We start from the raw sequence: 16,627 nt of genomic DNA, 5'->3' as shown, positions 1-16,627 counted from the left end.
CTTCAGGGTCAATCCAGTCAATTCAAGGATACCATCCATCTTGCCCTTGGTCGGCCCCTCTTCCTTCTTCCTTCCATTTTCCCCAACATCATTGCCTTCCCTAAGCTTTCCTGTCTTCTCATGATGTGGCCAAAGTAATTCATCTTGGCCTCTGCTATTCTTCCCTCCAATGAGTAGTCAGGTTTTATTTCTTGAAGTATGGACTGGTTGGATCTTCTCGCAGTCCAAAGCACTCTCAGCACTTTCCTCCAACGCCACAGTTCAAAAGCATCTATCTTCCTTCGCTCAGCCTTCCCTAAGGTCCGGTTCTCACATCTGTAGGTGACTATGGGGAATACCATTGCTTTAACTATGCGGATCTTGGTTGCCAGTGTGATGTCTCTACTCTTCACTATTTTATCAAGATTGGTCATTGCTCTCCTCCCAAGAAGTAAGTCTCTCCTAATTTCCTGGCTGCAGCCTGCGTCTGCAGTAATCTTTGCACCTAGAAATACAAAGTCTATCACTGCCTCCACGTTGTCTCCCTCTATTTCCCAGTTGTCAATCATTCTTGTTGCCATAATCTTGTTTTTTTATGTTTAACTGCAACCCAGCTTTTGCGCTTTCTTCTTTCACCTTGATTAGAAGACTCCTCAGCTCCTCCTCGCTTTCGGCCATCAGAGTGGTGTCATCTGCATATCTAAGGTTGTTAATGTTTCTTCCAGCAATTCTCACCCCAGCCTTGCAGTGCATAAAAAAAATCTGGAACAAGCCAGATGATATACTGCAGCCAATCAGATTATATCCCATGCAGGGCTCGAAACCGATCCCAAACAGACATGGATATGTGCATCAATGCACCTTAATAACCTGCCCCTCCCTGCATTTACAGGGGTTAAGTACACGGTTCCTACATTTCATTCTGATCAGTAACCAGTGGATATTGTGGCCACCATTCCAGCCTTGAACCAGTTCCTGGAGCAATTGTGTAGGCACTCCACAGCAGGACTGGTTTGGTTTTAATCCATTTCCTAACTCAATTTTTGAGGCTGGATCTGCACATTATATGGTCAACATTGGCCCCCCTGGTGGCGCCGTGGGTTAAACAGTTGAGCTGCTGAACTTGCTGACCAAAAGGTTGCCGGTTCAAATCCGGGGGCCAGGGTGAGCTCTCACTGTTAGCCCCAGCTTCTGCCAACCTAGCAGTTCAAAAACATGCAAATGCGAGTAGATCAATAGGTAACACTTTTGCGGGAAGGTAATGGCGCTCCATGCAATCATGCCGGCCACATGACCTAGGAGGTGCCTACAGACAATGCCGACTCTTCGGCTTAGAAATGGAGATGAGTACCAACCCCCAGAGTCGAACATAGCTAGACTTAATGTCAGGGGAAACCTTTACCTTTACCTTTACTTGCATTCTTTGGCAGGGTAAATCCAGCTAGTGTCTGTGTAGAACTGCCCTCTGTTTTGAGTCATGCTCTTCGTGGGATATATGTACAGTGATCAACTTCAGCAGATTCTATGACTTATTTCAAAGTTTCTGAGTTTTTAACATGCTGTTTCTAAACGGATGTGCACTACAGCACACTTTGCGGGTGTCTGTTTTGGGGACTCCCTGCCCTCAAAATGGCTTGGAACTGCATTTAATGCCAGTGTAGAATCACCCTAAGAAGAAACCCAAACAATCTGTATTCTTACGCAAATGTTGAACTGAGGCTCCATCTACACTGTCATACAATAGCTTCATAACGCAGTTTAATTGCATTATATGGCAGCGTAGTCTCATATAATTTAGTTCAATGCAGTTAAGCTGCATTATGTAACTACTATATGGCAGTAAAGGTGAGACCTGGAATCAAAGTGGATCCTTGAGACAAGCAATTTATTTTTGTACTCACCAGACATGAATTTAGGATTCCATGATGCCAACTCATTTCCACATGGCTTGGTAGATGGCCAGCATGCTGAAGATTAGACCTATAGAAAGGGAGGGGGGCTGGAGTGGGGAAAGGGTTAAAAGAAAGCACAATTGTGGGATTGAGTAAGAAAAGGCAAATGTCACCAAGATAACCAACATGGCGTTGGACTATGGCTCTTGAGACCAAGGTTCGAATTCCTGCTGAGCCATAGAAACCCCACTGAATGACTTTGTGCAAGTTGCCCGCCTCTGCGGAGGGCAAAGGAAAAGTCCCCCTGAACAAATATTACCAACGTTATAAGTTCATCGTACAGTCACCGTAAGTCAGAAACAACTTGAAAGCACACAACAACAATGGCATTTAAAGCTTTCTAGTCACTGGAAGGTAAAGAACGTCATTTTGCTGCTGTTGAAAAGCAAATGTGGTGCGACAAGCCATTTAAAGAAGCAGGAGATTATTTCTTTCAATGCAGGCGTCTGGGTTTTTATCCAATGTGGGCAGGAAAGGGCGAAAAGGGGTTTGAAGAAAGCAATTTCTCTTTGCACTACTGATTTTCAATAGCATGCCACTGAATTTTGATCTTACAATGTGTTGCTGTAACTGCAGAATTGCATTAGTCAAGGGACCCTTTAGAAGTCCCTTATCGAGTCCACCTATCGCCAATACCTTAGTTTTGTTTGATGTGCGATTCCAACAAAAAAAAAACATTTCTTTCTCAACAAGCTGTAATAAAGCAAGAATAAACCTAGGATTCTTTTTCTGGTTTGTTGAGAGAAAGAAAAGAAACAAAGCATTGGTTATTTATTTATTTATTTATTGTGTCAGGAGCAACCAGATATTTGTATTACATTTTTAATGAAACAAATAAACAAACAGGCAAAACACAAAGTTTGCAAGCTTAGTCGTTGATTAAATGTCCTTTGACCAGTAGCTGGCCACTTGGAGTGCCTCCTTGGGTGTTGCCGCAAGGAGGTCCTCCATTGTGCCTGTGGTGGGGCTCAGGTTGAATTGCAGCAGGTAGTCAGTGGTTTGCTCTTCTCCACACTCGCATGTCGTGGATTCCACTTTGTATCCCCATTTCTTAAGGTTGGCTCTGCATCCCGTGGTGCCAGAGCGCAGTCTGTTCAGTGCCTTCCAAGTCGCCCAGTTTTCTGTGTGCCCAGGGGGGAGTCTCTCATTTGGTATCAGCCACTGATTGAGGTTCTGGGTTTGAGCCTTCCACTTTTGGACTCTCGCTTGCTGGGGTGTTCCAGCGAGTGTCTCTGCAGATCTTAGAAAACTATTTCTTGATTTAAGTCATTGACATGCTGGCTGATACCCAAACAAGGGATGAGCTGGAGATGTCACTGCCTTGGTCCTTTCACTATTGATTGCTACTTCCCGGCAGATGTCAGGTGGTGCAATACCGGCTAGACAGTGTAGTTTCTCCAGTGGTGTAGGACGCAGACACCCCGTGATAATGCAGCATGTCTCATTAAGAGCCATATCCACTGTTTTAGCGTGGTGAGATGTGTTCCACACTGGGCATGCATACTCAGCAGCAGATTAGCATAGCACAAGAGCAGATGTCTTCACTGTGTCTGGCTGTGATCCCCAGGTTGTGCCAGTCAGCTTTCGTATGATATTGTTTCTAGCACCCACCTTTTGCTTGATGTTCAGGCAGTGCTTCTTGTAGGTCAGAGCACGGTCCAGAGTGACTCCCAGGTATTTGGGTGCACTGCAATGCTCCAGTGGGATTTCATCCCAGGTAATCCTCAGAGTTCGGGATGCTTGCCTGTTCCTAAGTTAAAGAGCACATGTCTGTATTATAGATGGATTAGGGATCAGCTGGTTTTCCCTGTAATAGGCAGTAAGAGCACCTAGTGCTTCGGTTGAGCATTGGTTGAGTCTGGATTAGCACATTATGCCTGATCACGGTCTCTCAAAGCAATTGCTCATTATGTAGTGAGAAAGAGTTGTGAGACTCCTTGAAATCTTGTCACTTTATCACCACACCCAACATGTTTTGCATTTCTATTGCTATTCACCTACAAAGTCTGTCCATAAGGGACTATCCCATGCTCATGCATCTGAGGAAATAGACTGAAGTCTATGAAAGCTTATGCTACCAACTTCCTTCTCTCAGTTATTCTCTAAGGAGCTGCAAGATCCTTTGGTATACTGATAGTCCAGACCTTAGCATGGCTACGTCTTTGACTTCAGTCCCAATTCAAGGGCCAATGACACTACCCTTGGCTCACATCTAATATAATCAAGGCTGTAAGATGTCATCTTAAGGCTCCAATTGGTGACACGTGAGGGGGCACAGAACCAGAAGTAGGAATAGCCACAGAGGTACAAAAATAGAAATTAAAAGGGCGCCATAGGCCATTGAAGTCCAAACTTCCCAGTCAGTGCTAGTGCATAGTGTGGTCCAGCATTTTCAAAAAGACATCCAGAGAAGGAGACCACATCACAAACAATGGATTCCATTGCCAAAGTGTTCCTACTGCCAACAATTTCTCTCCAGTATTCAATCATAATCTACCTTCCTGTAATTTAAAAAACATCACACCTGGTACTATATTTTGAGGCATCAAAGAACAAACCTACACCTACCTCTCTGTTACAGTCTTTTTATATAATGTTGTAAGCCACTTTGGATCCAATTTAGAGAGAAAAGCCGGATATAAATAAAGATGTATTATTATTAGAAACACAACAAAATGAGTCCACAGCAGACACTCTGCTGGCTGTTGTATTGGACCACACGTTGGACACTTCCCAAGTTTCTAGGACTGTGTGATGTATTGGTGAATAATGTATGCAGATCCCAGTAAGGATGCCATTTGCAGCTGGCAGATGGTAATTTTGTCAGTGCCAATTGTGTTTAAGTGCATGCCAAGGTCTTTAGGCACTGCACCCAGTGTGCCGATCACCACTGGGACCACCTTGACTGGCTTGTGCCAGAGTCTTTGCAGTTCAATATTTAAGTATTCATATAGTGTCAGCTTTTCCAGTTGTTTTTCTTCAATCCTGCTGTCACTTGGGATTGCCATATTGACAATCCATACTTTGTTTTTTAACATCATCGTGAGGTCAGGAGTATTGTGCTCCAAAACTCTGCCAGATTGAATTCGGAAGTCCCAGAGGAGTTTGACGTGTTCATTTTCTGTATTCATTATTTGTGTGTTCATTATTATTATTATTATTATTAGATATTTTAAAAGTGTAATCATGTGTCTCTACTTCCCTTCATTTGTAAACAATGACTCTAATAATGCAGCCAATGTACCAATTGACACCTTTCCTAAATCATCACACTGTTGGGTTAACATCAACTTACAATAAACAACAGATTCTGCATCCATAGATTTAACCATGAATAGCTTGCAAATAGTCATCAAAATGTCCAAAAGGCCCGTGTTACATAAGGGACACCATTGTATATAATGAGACTTGAGCATCCATGCACTTTGGTATCCAAGGGTGGTAATTTATTATTTATCTGAGCTCTTTCAAATTCTGTCCCAATATTACAATGTGTTGGCTAATGGCTATCCCTCCAAGTTTTGCATTACAGTAGAGTCTCACTTATCCAGTGGGTTAAACTGCTGACCTGCTAAGCTTGTCGAATCCGCAGCATGAACGCCTGTTGTTAGCCGCAGCTTCTGCCAACCTAGGTGTTCAAAAAAATGCAAATGTGAGTAGATCAATAGGTACCGTTCTGGCAGGAAGGTAACGGTGCTCCATGCAGTCATGCCAGCCACACGAACCTTGGAGGTGTCTATGGACAATGTTGGCTCTTCAGCTTAGAAATGGAGATGAGCTCTAACCCCCAGATTTGGACACAACTGGACTTAATGTCAGTGGAAAACCTTTACCTTTACCTATCCTTGCTTATCCAACATAAACGGGCCAGGAGAATGTTGGATATGCAAAAATATTGGCTAATAAGAAGGGATTAAGGAACAGCTTATTAAATGTCAAATTACATTATGATTTTACAAATTAAGCACCAAAATATGTTTTACAACAAATTGACAGAAAAAGCAGTTCAATACATTAACGTTATGCAATAATTACTGTATTTACGAATTTAGCACCAAAACATCTCAATATATTGAAACAGCTGTGGATCCGGGCGGGAGGCAGACTGCATTAGATAATACAGAACGCTGAATGAGCAATGGATGGATAAGCGAGACTCTACTGTATCTGCAAACTTGATAAAGATTCCCTTCCCAGCCTGCAGAAAACGTACCTGTTAGCTTCAGTAAAGGAGATTTCTCAGGTAAAATGCCATGTCCCTTGCTCTGATCCCATCTATCTACCACTTCCTACTTGAGGCTTTGGCCCTTCCTTCTTATGTACACACACACACACGCGCACAGATCTGCACTTTAACACTGAGAGCAAGTTTCCTTTTCCATCTAGGTCACATTTTGATAGCTGTAAAAGACAGATGAGATTTTTCTTGCAATAAAAAGCAAGTGAGAAAAAGTAAACGAGGGGAAATCCCTTGCACTCAAGTCTCAGAAAACTCTACCACAATACTCAGAGGTTGTACTTTTTTGGAAAGCTTCAGCATCTCCAGATGATGTTTTGCACACTGTGGTGGGAGGAAATAACCCTTGCCGTCCCCATTTCTCCTTAAGACATCTTGTCTAACTGCTCTTTTGCACACACAGTTGCTCTCCCTCTTGTTGTCTTACAGATGGGAAGCATTGGATATTAATGATTGGGAAACAAAACATCAGCTGCAGTGAAATATCTTCAGGTGCATCCATGCCTGAGTGATATGGTAGATAGGAGCCCCTGGTTAAACCTTTGTGCTGGCAGGACTGCTGACTGAAAGGTTGGTAGTTCGAATCTGGGGAGTGGGGTGAGTTCCCGTCTGTCAGCTCTAGCTTCTCATGCAGGGACATGAGAGAAGCCTCCCATAGGATGGCAAAACATCTGGGTGTCTCCTGGGCAATGTCCTTGCAGACAGCCAATTATCTCACACCAGAAGCAACTTGCAGTTTCTCAAGTCGCTCCTGACATGATAAAAAAATGATAGTTATAGTTTTACAAGGTCTTTAGGTGCTGGTCACCAACAAACAAGAATTCCCGTAATCCCATAGCATTGGGCCATGGTGGCTAAAGTGGTGTCAAACAGCATGTAGTCTTCATTTTCATGCCAAATGGAAGACGCCAATGCATTCTGAATGTGGGAAACTTTTCCACTTGTTATAATGGTGAAAAGTTTCTGAGAATAGTAGGCAAAAAACAAACAAACAAAAACAACAAAAGAGGAACATTCCTGAGTTCTGAAGCAGAATAAGGAAACAGGGAATGAAGCCCAAAAGCTGAGCTTGAAGGCAACAACACCAAAACTGTGTCATCCCAGATGTTAAGCAAGAACAAACTGGGACACATGGAAGATAGTCCATCAGGGAATACTAGGCTACATTCAAAGGAAGCAACAGCCAATCCACTCTAAAATCCCCTTTGAATAAATCTTGACAAGAAAACTCTGTGATAAGGTTGCCTTAGGGTTGCTCTAAATCTGAAAAGACTTGAAGGCACGCAACAGCAACAATCCTAATTAATTATTAAGTATACGATACTTGGAAAGTGAGGTATTCAAAACCGATTTGCAGCCCGAGTTTATGTAATGTTGGCCCCTTACTACTGGCTTGGTGTAGATCAGAGCTTCCCAATCTATGATCCGTGAACCACCAGTGGTCTGCAAGAACTGAAATATGGTCCGCAGCCTCACTGTTGCTACACCATTGCAACGAGAGCAACTGGTTTTGCAAAACCCTCTTATAGTGCCGAAGCTTGTAAAATATGGTTTTCTGTGGGTGAGCAGATGGCGACTACTGGATGGTATATATTCTGTATCAGAAACTACAGCTGATGTGGTCTATCCAATGCAATTTTCTGAATCAGCACCTCAAATAACCAAACCAAATCTAATGCTGACCAAAAAGTGATTCATAACCCTTTTGGTATTAATGTTGGAAAGTGGCCCCTGGTCAAAGTGGTCTCTGGTCAAAAAAAGGTTGGGAATCACTGATCTAGCTCTACTCTGTTTGTATTCATTGGCATTGGCACTTCAGAAGCATTGCCCAGTCTAGAACCTAGAGTTGATGTGGTCTATCCAATGCAATTTTCTGAATCAGCACCCCAAATAACCAAACCAAATCTAATGTTGACCAAAAACTGGCTCGTAACCCTTTTGACAGCCTGAAAGTGGTCCCTGGTTAAAGTAGTCCCTGGTCAAATGGTCCCTGGACAAAAAAAGGTTGGGAACTACTGGTGTTAATGCACTCAGAATGAACTGGAAGGTACATGACAATACAAATAGTTCTGCAGCAATTAGTATTCAACAGAAACTGTCTTCTGAAGACTGATCTGGCCACGGTGGTCCACACTCTGGTCACATCCCGAATAGATTACTGCAATACACTCTATGTGGGGCTGCCTTTGAAGACAGTTTGGAAACTGCAGTTAGTCCAACGGGCGGCAGACAGATTACTAACAGGAGCTACATACAGGGAGCATACCACCCCCTTGTGATGTCAGCTCCACTGGCTGCCTGTCCACTTCCGAGCTCAATTCAAAGTACTGGTTTTGACCTATAAAGCTCTATATGGTTCTGGCCCAGCTTACTTGTACGAACGCATCTGCCTCTACGTCCCACTTCATAACTTAAGATCATCCGGGGAGGCCCTGCTCTCGCTCCTGCCAACACCGCAAACGCAGCTGGCAGGGACGAGAGACAGGGCCTTCTCGGTTGTAGCCCGCTGCCTGTGGAACGCACTTCCAAATGAAATGTGATCAACCCCATTCCTCCTGGCGTTCAGGAAGAAATTAAAATCTTGGTTTTGGGACCAGGCTTTTGGACAATAAACATAAAGCAGCACATTGACTGGAAATGGATTGGCACAACGATATGTATGAGGATACGGTTTTATGGTTCTATCAGTGGGTTTGTGGACTGAGTATTGTTTTAATGACTTATGATAATTTGGTTATAATTAACTGCTATTGTTTTAACTGTGTATGTATTGATGGTTTTATACAGTGTTATTAATTGTGGCATCAAATTGCTGCCTTTGTTAGCTGCTCTGAGTCCCCCCTCGGGGGTTGAGAAGGACGGGATAAAAATGCTGTAAATAAATAAATGAATTCTGATCATACAAACCCCATTTTGCTATATCTTTCCCTGCATTTCTGATATTCCTAGCTAACACAGAGCAATCTATGCACAAGGAAAGTGGTGCACTATCAGGATTTGGGGGAACTCTGAAAAGTATCAAAGCGCAAACAAACACTCAGACGGAAAATCCTTAAGTGTAGCATCCTGACAGTGGAATTTCCTTCTTAGCAAAGGCAGATATTGACTTTGTTAAAGCCAGGCTCCAATACCTTTCCCTCTCTGTTCATCTTATGAATCATATGTAAACAGAAAAGAATATTGACAATTTGTGTCTGGAAACCAGGCTAGATAAAGGTTTGACATTTAAGTCTAGTCATGTCCCACTGTGGGAGTTGGTGCTCATCTCCTTTTCTAAGCAAATGAGTCGATGTTGTCTGTAGACACCTCCTAGGTCATGTGGCCAGCATGACTGCATGGAGCACCATTAGCTTCCCGCAAAAGCGGTACCTATTGATCTACTCACATTTGCATGTTTTCGAACTGCTAGGTTGGCAGAAGCTGGGGCTAACCGTGGGAGCTCACCCCACCCTGGCTTTAAACTGCCGATCTTTCAGTTAGCAAGTTCAGCAGTTCACTGGTTTAACCTGCTGCGCCACCAGGGAGCCCAGAAACCAGGCTGGAGCACATCAAAAATTGGAACATGTCCAAAGAAGGTTGACCAAAATGGTAAAAGATCCAGAAACCATGCCTTAGGCAGCTGGGTATGCTTAGTCTGGAGAAGAGAAGGTTAAGAGGGGACATGATCGCCATGTTTAAATATCTGAAAAAAAATTATTTTGAACATGGAACAAGCATCTTTTCTGCTGCTCCAGACCTCAGGATACGGAGCAATAGATTCAAATGGCAGGAAACAATTCTATTTAAATGTGAGGAGAAACTTCCTGAGGGTAAGAGCTGTTAGACAGTGGAATACATTACTCTGGTATCTGACAGTTTCCTTCTTTGGAATTTTTTAAACACAGGCTGTATGTCCATCTGTCTGGAGTGTTTTGATTGTGTATTCCTGCATGGTAGTGGGTTGGGCTGGATGACACAGGGTCTCATCCAATTCTATGATCTAAATTAAGGGTGAGCATCTATACTAGACATGGGCAAACTTTGGCCCTCTGGGTGTTTTGGACTTCAACTCCCACAATTCCTAACAGTCTCGGGCCCTTTTCTTTTCCCCTTCAGCCAAAAAGGGGAAAAACAGCCGGGGCTGTTAGGAATTGTGGGAGTTGAAGTCCAAAACACCTGGAGGGTAGAACTTTGCCCATGCCTGTTCTGTACAATTTTACAATCCACAGATGGAAAAATCAGGATTCAGGTGTCCAAACAACATTATTCCTAGGCTGCATCTACACTGTAGAATTAGTGCATTTTGATAGCACTTTTACTACCGTGGATCACTGCTATGGAATCATGGCTGTAATTTTACAAGGTCTTTAGCCAGAGTACAAATCCTAGGATTCCATACCATTGAGCCACGGCAATTAAAGTGGTGTCCCACTGCAGAGTCAGCAATGATCCATTTACTAACGACAGCAAATCCCTATTTGCTAGACCATCAAAAGCAACGGGAGGGGAAAGTATAAATCATCATCACAGCATCGGAGCAAGACTCGGTTGTACTTACAACAGACCACAGAAACCACAGAAACCATGCAATAGCTTTCCTGCCTGCCGGGTTCCGCTCTGTGCAGAAACGGCACAGCTGAGCTGCATTGTATGCAAAGGATTTAAAGATTAAATGTTGATAAGAGATAACAGTAGAAATTTATGAGGCACTCAGGTCCTGAAGTCTCTTCTTGCTAATTTAAAAGAGTGCATGTTGTTGTTCATTTGTTCAGTCGTCTCCGACTCTTCGTGACCTCATGGACCAGCCTACGCCAGAGCTCCCTGTCGGCCGTTACCATCCCCAGCTCCCTCAAGGTCAGTCCAGTCACTTCAAGGATGCCATCCATCCATCTTGCCCTTGGTCGACCCCTCTTCCTTTTGCCTTCCACTTTCCCCAGCATAATTGTCTTCTCTAGGCTTTCCTGTCTCCTCATGATGTGGCCAAAGTACTTCAACTTTGTCTCTAGTATCTTTCCCTCCAGTGAGCTGTCGGGCTTTATTTCCTGGAGGATGGACTGGTTGGATCTTCTCGCAGTCCAAGGCACTCTCAGCACTTTCCTCCAACACCACAGCTCAAAAGCATCGATCTTCCTTCGCTCAGCCTTCCCTAAGGTCCAGCTCTCACATCCGTAGGTTACTACAGGGAATACCATGGCTTTGACTAGGCGGATCTTTGTTGCCAGTCTGATGTCTCTACTCTTCACTATTTTATCGAGACTGGACATTGCTCTCCTCCCAAGAAGTAAGCGTCTTCTGATTTCCTGGCTACAGTCTGCATCGGCAGTAATCTTTGTACCTAGAAATACAAAGTCTGTCACGGCCTCCACGGTTTCTCCCTCTATTTTCCAGTTGTCAATCATTCTTGTTGCCATAATCTTGGTTTTTTTGACGTTAAGCTGCAACCCGGCTTTTGCGCTTTCTTCTTTCACCTTGATTAGAAGGCTCCTCAGCTCCTCCTCACTTTCGGCCATCAGAGTGGTGTCATCTGCATATCCGAGGTTGTTAATGTTTCTTCCAGCAATTTTCACCCCAGCTTTGCATTCATCCAGCCCCGCACATCGCATGATGTGTTCTGCATACAAGTTAAAAAGATTGGGTGAGAGTATGCAGCCTTGCCGTACGCCTTTCCCAATCTTGAACCAGTCTGTTGTTCCGTGGTCAGTTCTTACTGTTGCTACTTGGTCCTTGTACAGATTCCTCAGGAGAGAGACAAGGTGGCTTGGGATGCCCATCCCACCAAGAACTTGCCACAATTTATTATGATCCACACAGTCAAAGGCTTTAGAATAGTCAATGAAGCAGAAGTAGATGTTTTTCTGAAACTCCCTGCCTTTCTCCATTATCCAGCAGATATTGGCAATCTGGTCTCTCGTTCCTCTGCCTTTTCTAAACCGAGCTTGAACATCTGGCAACTCTCGCTCCATGTATTGCTGGAGTCTTCCTTGCAGGATCTTGAGCATTACCTTACTGGCATGAGAAATAAGGGCCACTGTACGGAAGTTTGAGCAGTCTTTCGCATTTCCCTTTTTTGGTATGGGGATATAAGTTGATTTTTTCCAGTCTGATGGCCATTCTTGTGTTTTCCATATTTGCTGGCAAATGGCATGCATCACCTTGACAGCATCATCTTTTAAGATTTTAAACAGTTCAGCTAGGATCCCATCATCTCCTGCTGCCTTGTTGTTAGCAATGCTTCTTAAGGCCCATTCAACCTCACTCCTCAGGATGTCTGGTTCTAATTCATTCACCACACCGTCAAAGCTATCCTCGATATTGTTATCCTTCCTATACAGATCTTCTGTATAGTCTCGCCACCTTCTCTTGATCTCTTCAGCTTCTGTTAGGTCCCTGTCATCTTTGTTTCTTATCATACCAATTTTTGCCTGAAATTTACCTCCAATGTTTCTAATTTTCTGGAAGAGGTCTCTTGTCCTTCCTATTCTGTTGTCTTCTTCCACTTCCATGCATTGCTTATTTAAAAATAGTTCCTTATCTCTTCTGGCTAACCTCTGGAATTGCGCATTTAACTGGGCATATCTCCCCTTATTATCCCTGTTTCCTTTTGCTTTCCTCCTTTCTTGGGCTACTTCCAGTGTCTCAGCAGACAACCATTTTGCCTTCTTGGTTTTCTTTTTCTTTGGAACGTACTTTGTTGCCGCCTCCTGAACAATGTCGCGGACTTCTGTCCATAGTTCTTCTGGGACTCTGTTTACTAAATCTAGTCCTTCAAATCTGTTCTTCACTTCCACTGTATATTCGCTAGGAATGTTAGTGAGATCATATCTAACTGGTCTGTGTATTTTCCCTGATCTCTTTAGTTTTATTCTAAATTGGGCAATAAGAAGTTCGTGATCTGAGCTACAGTCAGCCCCAGGTCTTGTTTTCACCGACTGGATGGATGTCCGCCACCTTTGGCTGCAAAGGATGTAGTCAATCTGATTTCGGTGTTGACCATCTGGTGAGGTCCATGTATAAAGCCGTCTTTTAGGTTGTTGGAAGAGAGTATTCGTTATACACAGCGAGTTTTCCTGGCAGAATTCTATCAGCCTGCGTCCCGCTTCATTTTGTTCTCCCAGACCATGCTTGCCTGTGATCCCAGTTGTCATTTGACTTCCCACCTTGGCATTCCAGTCTCCTGTAATGAAAATAATGTCTCTTTTTGGTGTATTATCCAGTAGGTCCTGCAGATCCTCATAGAACTGATCTACTTCTGCTTCTTCAGCAGCTGTGGTTGGGGCGTATATTTGGATCACTGTGATGTTGAAAGGCTTTCCTTGCACTCGAATTGAGATCATTCTGTCATTTTTTGGGTTGTATCCAAGCACCGCTTTAGCGAATTTCTTATTAATTATGAAGGCTACTCCATTTCTTCGATGTTCCTCTTGTCCACAGTAGTAGATCTGGTGGTCATCTGATGTAAAGTGGCCCATTCCAGTCCATTTCAGTTCGCTGACCCCCAGTGCATAGTTGTTGCCAAAATGTCCTGAGCTGCACCTTGTCGTCACAGAGAACCTAGTCTTATAAAGCAAATGCAAAAAGGAATATCAGCAGGATGGTAAAAGTTTTTGCAATTTTTTTTGTCATGTCAGGAGCGACTTGAGAGACTGCAAGTTGCTTCTGGTGTGAGAGAATTGGTCATCTGCAAGGACATTGCCCAGGGTACGCCCGGATGATTTGATGTTTTTATCATCCTTCTGGGAGGCTTCTCTCATGTCCCCGCATGAGGTGCTGGAGCTGATAGAGGGAGCTCATCCGCCTCTCCCCGGATTTGAACCTGCAACCTGTCAGTCTTCAGTCCTGCCAGCATAGGGGTTTAACCCACTGCACCACCGAGGGCTCCAGTTTTTTGCAATGCAAGCAGGAATCCATTCATGGCTAGCTACCCTGTGTATGTGCCTTCAAGACACCTGTTGGTTTTTGCAGATCCCATGGATTTTTTTTCAGATTTTTCTATGGCATAAAATAGTGAGAGATGGTGTTTGCCCTTTCCTTAGTCTGAAACAGAGCCTACAGCACTCGGTATTCGTTGGCGGACTCCCATCCAAATATTAACCAGGGCCAACCCTGCTTAGCTTCCAAGATGAAGTGGGATTTAGCCACTTCGGCCCTCCATACTCAAAGATTCTGTATACCCCACCCACAATCTTTAAAAAACCCCACTTATTTATTGCACCATTTTATATGAAACTTGGGCATCCATGGATTTTGGAGTGTTCTAGTACCAAACTCCAACCTTCAGGTCAGCAGTTCAGCAGCACAAGGGTTGAACCCATTTGTGTCAACAATGATGAAATGCTGAATGGGAACATAGTTATTATCTCACAACCTCTGAGGATGCTTGCCATAGATGCAGGCAAAACATAGGGAGAGAATGCTTCTAGAATATGGCCATATAGCTCCAAAAAACTACAACATCCCAGTAGACTATTAGGAATTGTGGGAAATGAAGTCTAAAACACCTGGAGAACCAAAGTTCACCCTTGCCTGATATATACTTATGTAGGAGTCTAGAAATTTTGATCAAAGAATCAACCCAAAAAATCTGGGTCACAGTGAATATTATATCTTAACTCATATCAAAAAAGGAACCACCCTCTTCTTTGAGTGGTAAAATGCCCTTGACATATACATGAAGTTTACTTATACAGGAATATATACAGTAATTAAAACATATTTTTAAAAAGCCTCTGCAAGTACAGCTGGTCCTCCACAGCTGCAGATCTGACTACTCATGGATTTAATTAATATGCACTCTATGTTCCAGCCCAACTCTATGGACAACTTGTGTTGGTCACAAAAAACCTAGAGATCCCTAGAGAGAGCAATTATCTAGGCATTTGTAGATCCTCCAGTGGGAATCTATGGACCATAGAGATTTCTACATAGGTGATAGGGCCCCCTGGTGGTGCAGCCAGTTAAACCACTGAGCTGGTGAATTTGTTGATTGAAAGGTTGGTGGTTCAAATCCAGGGAGTGGGTTGAGCTCCCACTGTTAGCCTCAGCTTCTGCCAACCTAGCAGTTCGAAAACGTGCAAATGTGAGTAGATCAATATGTACTGCTTCTGTGGAAAGGTAACTGTGCTCCATGCAGCCATGCTGGCCACATGACCTTGGAGGTGTCTACGGACAACACCAGCGCTTTGGCTTAGAAATGGAGATGAACAGCACCCCCCAGAGTTGGACACGACTAGATTTAAAGTCAGGGGAAACCTTTACTTATATTCTCAGTTTTTTAAAAAAGTGTTTTATGGGTGCAGTTCATCGAGGTCCTGCACTCATAACCTTTGCAAAAAAGAGAGGGCTAACTGTAATCAGTTCAGACCTCTGCAAAGTATGGTTTGTGTTGATTCGGCCGGTGGCAAAATGAGGGCACATCTCTCCCAAAGAAGAATCCTGTTCAACCAAATTTCCTCCAGTTCCAACTTGTGGTAACTTAAAGCTTCAGAGTCAAGACATTCGAAGAAAAGCAGAAGGTAGTCGGGAATGAATTGAAGGCATGCAACTACAACAAAGGTTACCAAGGCAGGCCAAACACAGCAAATATGTGCCTAGGTGTGAATTAACTTCAGTGACTTACTATATGCAGTGCTAATGATTTGGAGAATGAAAGAAAAATTAATTATTTGGATCAGAATGCTTTTTTGAGAAAAGGGTGGATATATAATAATAATGATAATAATAATAATAATAATAATAATAATAATGGTCCATGAGGTCACGAAGAGTCGGAGACGACTGAACGAATGAACAACAACAACAATAATAATAAACAACTTTATTTATACCTCTCCCCCAATGGGGACTGCAATAAAATAACAACATAGCATTAAAATATAAAGCATATAAGCATATAAACAAATTTACAGTGTTATCTAAAGGAGTAGGAAAACGAGGAGTAAAAATCAACCGAAAGGTTCACAAAATAGTCCCAATAGTTGTGTCTAATGTGTGTTTATTAGCGTGACTGTCTTAGATCTAGTTGTGTTAGATATAGTAGTTTTTAGTTTTATATATTATGAAAAAAACTTTTTAATTCTGTTTTTGTTTTCTATTTTTCCTTTAGATACAAATACAAATTAATCAAAAGAGTGGGTTGCTGTTAGTTTTCCAGGCTGTATGGCCATGTTTCAGAAGCATTCTCTCCTGACATTTCACCCACATCTATGGCAGGTATCTTTAGAGATTGAGAGGTCTGTTGGAGATTAAGCGAGATTTATATATATCTGTCGAATGTCCAGGATGGGAGAAAGAACTCTTGTCTGTTTGATGCAAATGATGCAATTGGCCACTTTGATTAGCACTGAATGGCCTTGCAGCTTCAAAGCCTGGCTGCTTCCTGCCTGGGGCAGGCCCGTAGCCAGGATTTTGATTCGGGGGGAGCTGAGTTTGATTCGGGGGGGGGGGGCTGAGTCTGAGTGAAAGAGGGTCTACTCTAGCAAAC

General features: G+C 43.1%; 1 protein-coding gene across 1 annotated transcript in view; it reads right to left on the bottom strand.

Moving 5' to 3' along the window:
• Nucleotides 1-16,627, bottom strand: part of FLT3LG (fms related receptor tyrosine kinase 3 ligand) — a 44,996-nt gene that overhangs the window by 19,700 nt on the left and 8,669 nt on the right. Inside the window, exon 2 of the mRNA XM_060780490.2 lies at nucleotides 1,881-1,978. Coding sequence (XP_060636473.2) covers nucleotides 1,881-1,916 — 36 coding nt within the window. The 5' untranslated portion in view covers nucleotides 1,917-1,978. The remainder of the gene's footprint in view (nucleotides 1-1,880; nucleotides 1,979-16,627) is intronic.

Source organism: Anolis sagrei, chromosome 6, assembly GCF_037176765.1.
Source record: "Anolis sagrei isolate rAnoSag1 chromosome 6, rAnoSag1.mat, whole genome shotgun sequence".
Taxonomy (NCBI): domain Eukaryota; kingdom Metazoa; phylum Chordata; class Lepidosauria; order Squamata; family Dactyloidae; genus Anolis; species Anolis sagrei.
Note: the sequence above shows the minus strand (reverse complement) of the source record. Positions and strands in the feature narration are given on the sequence as shown.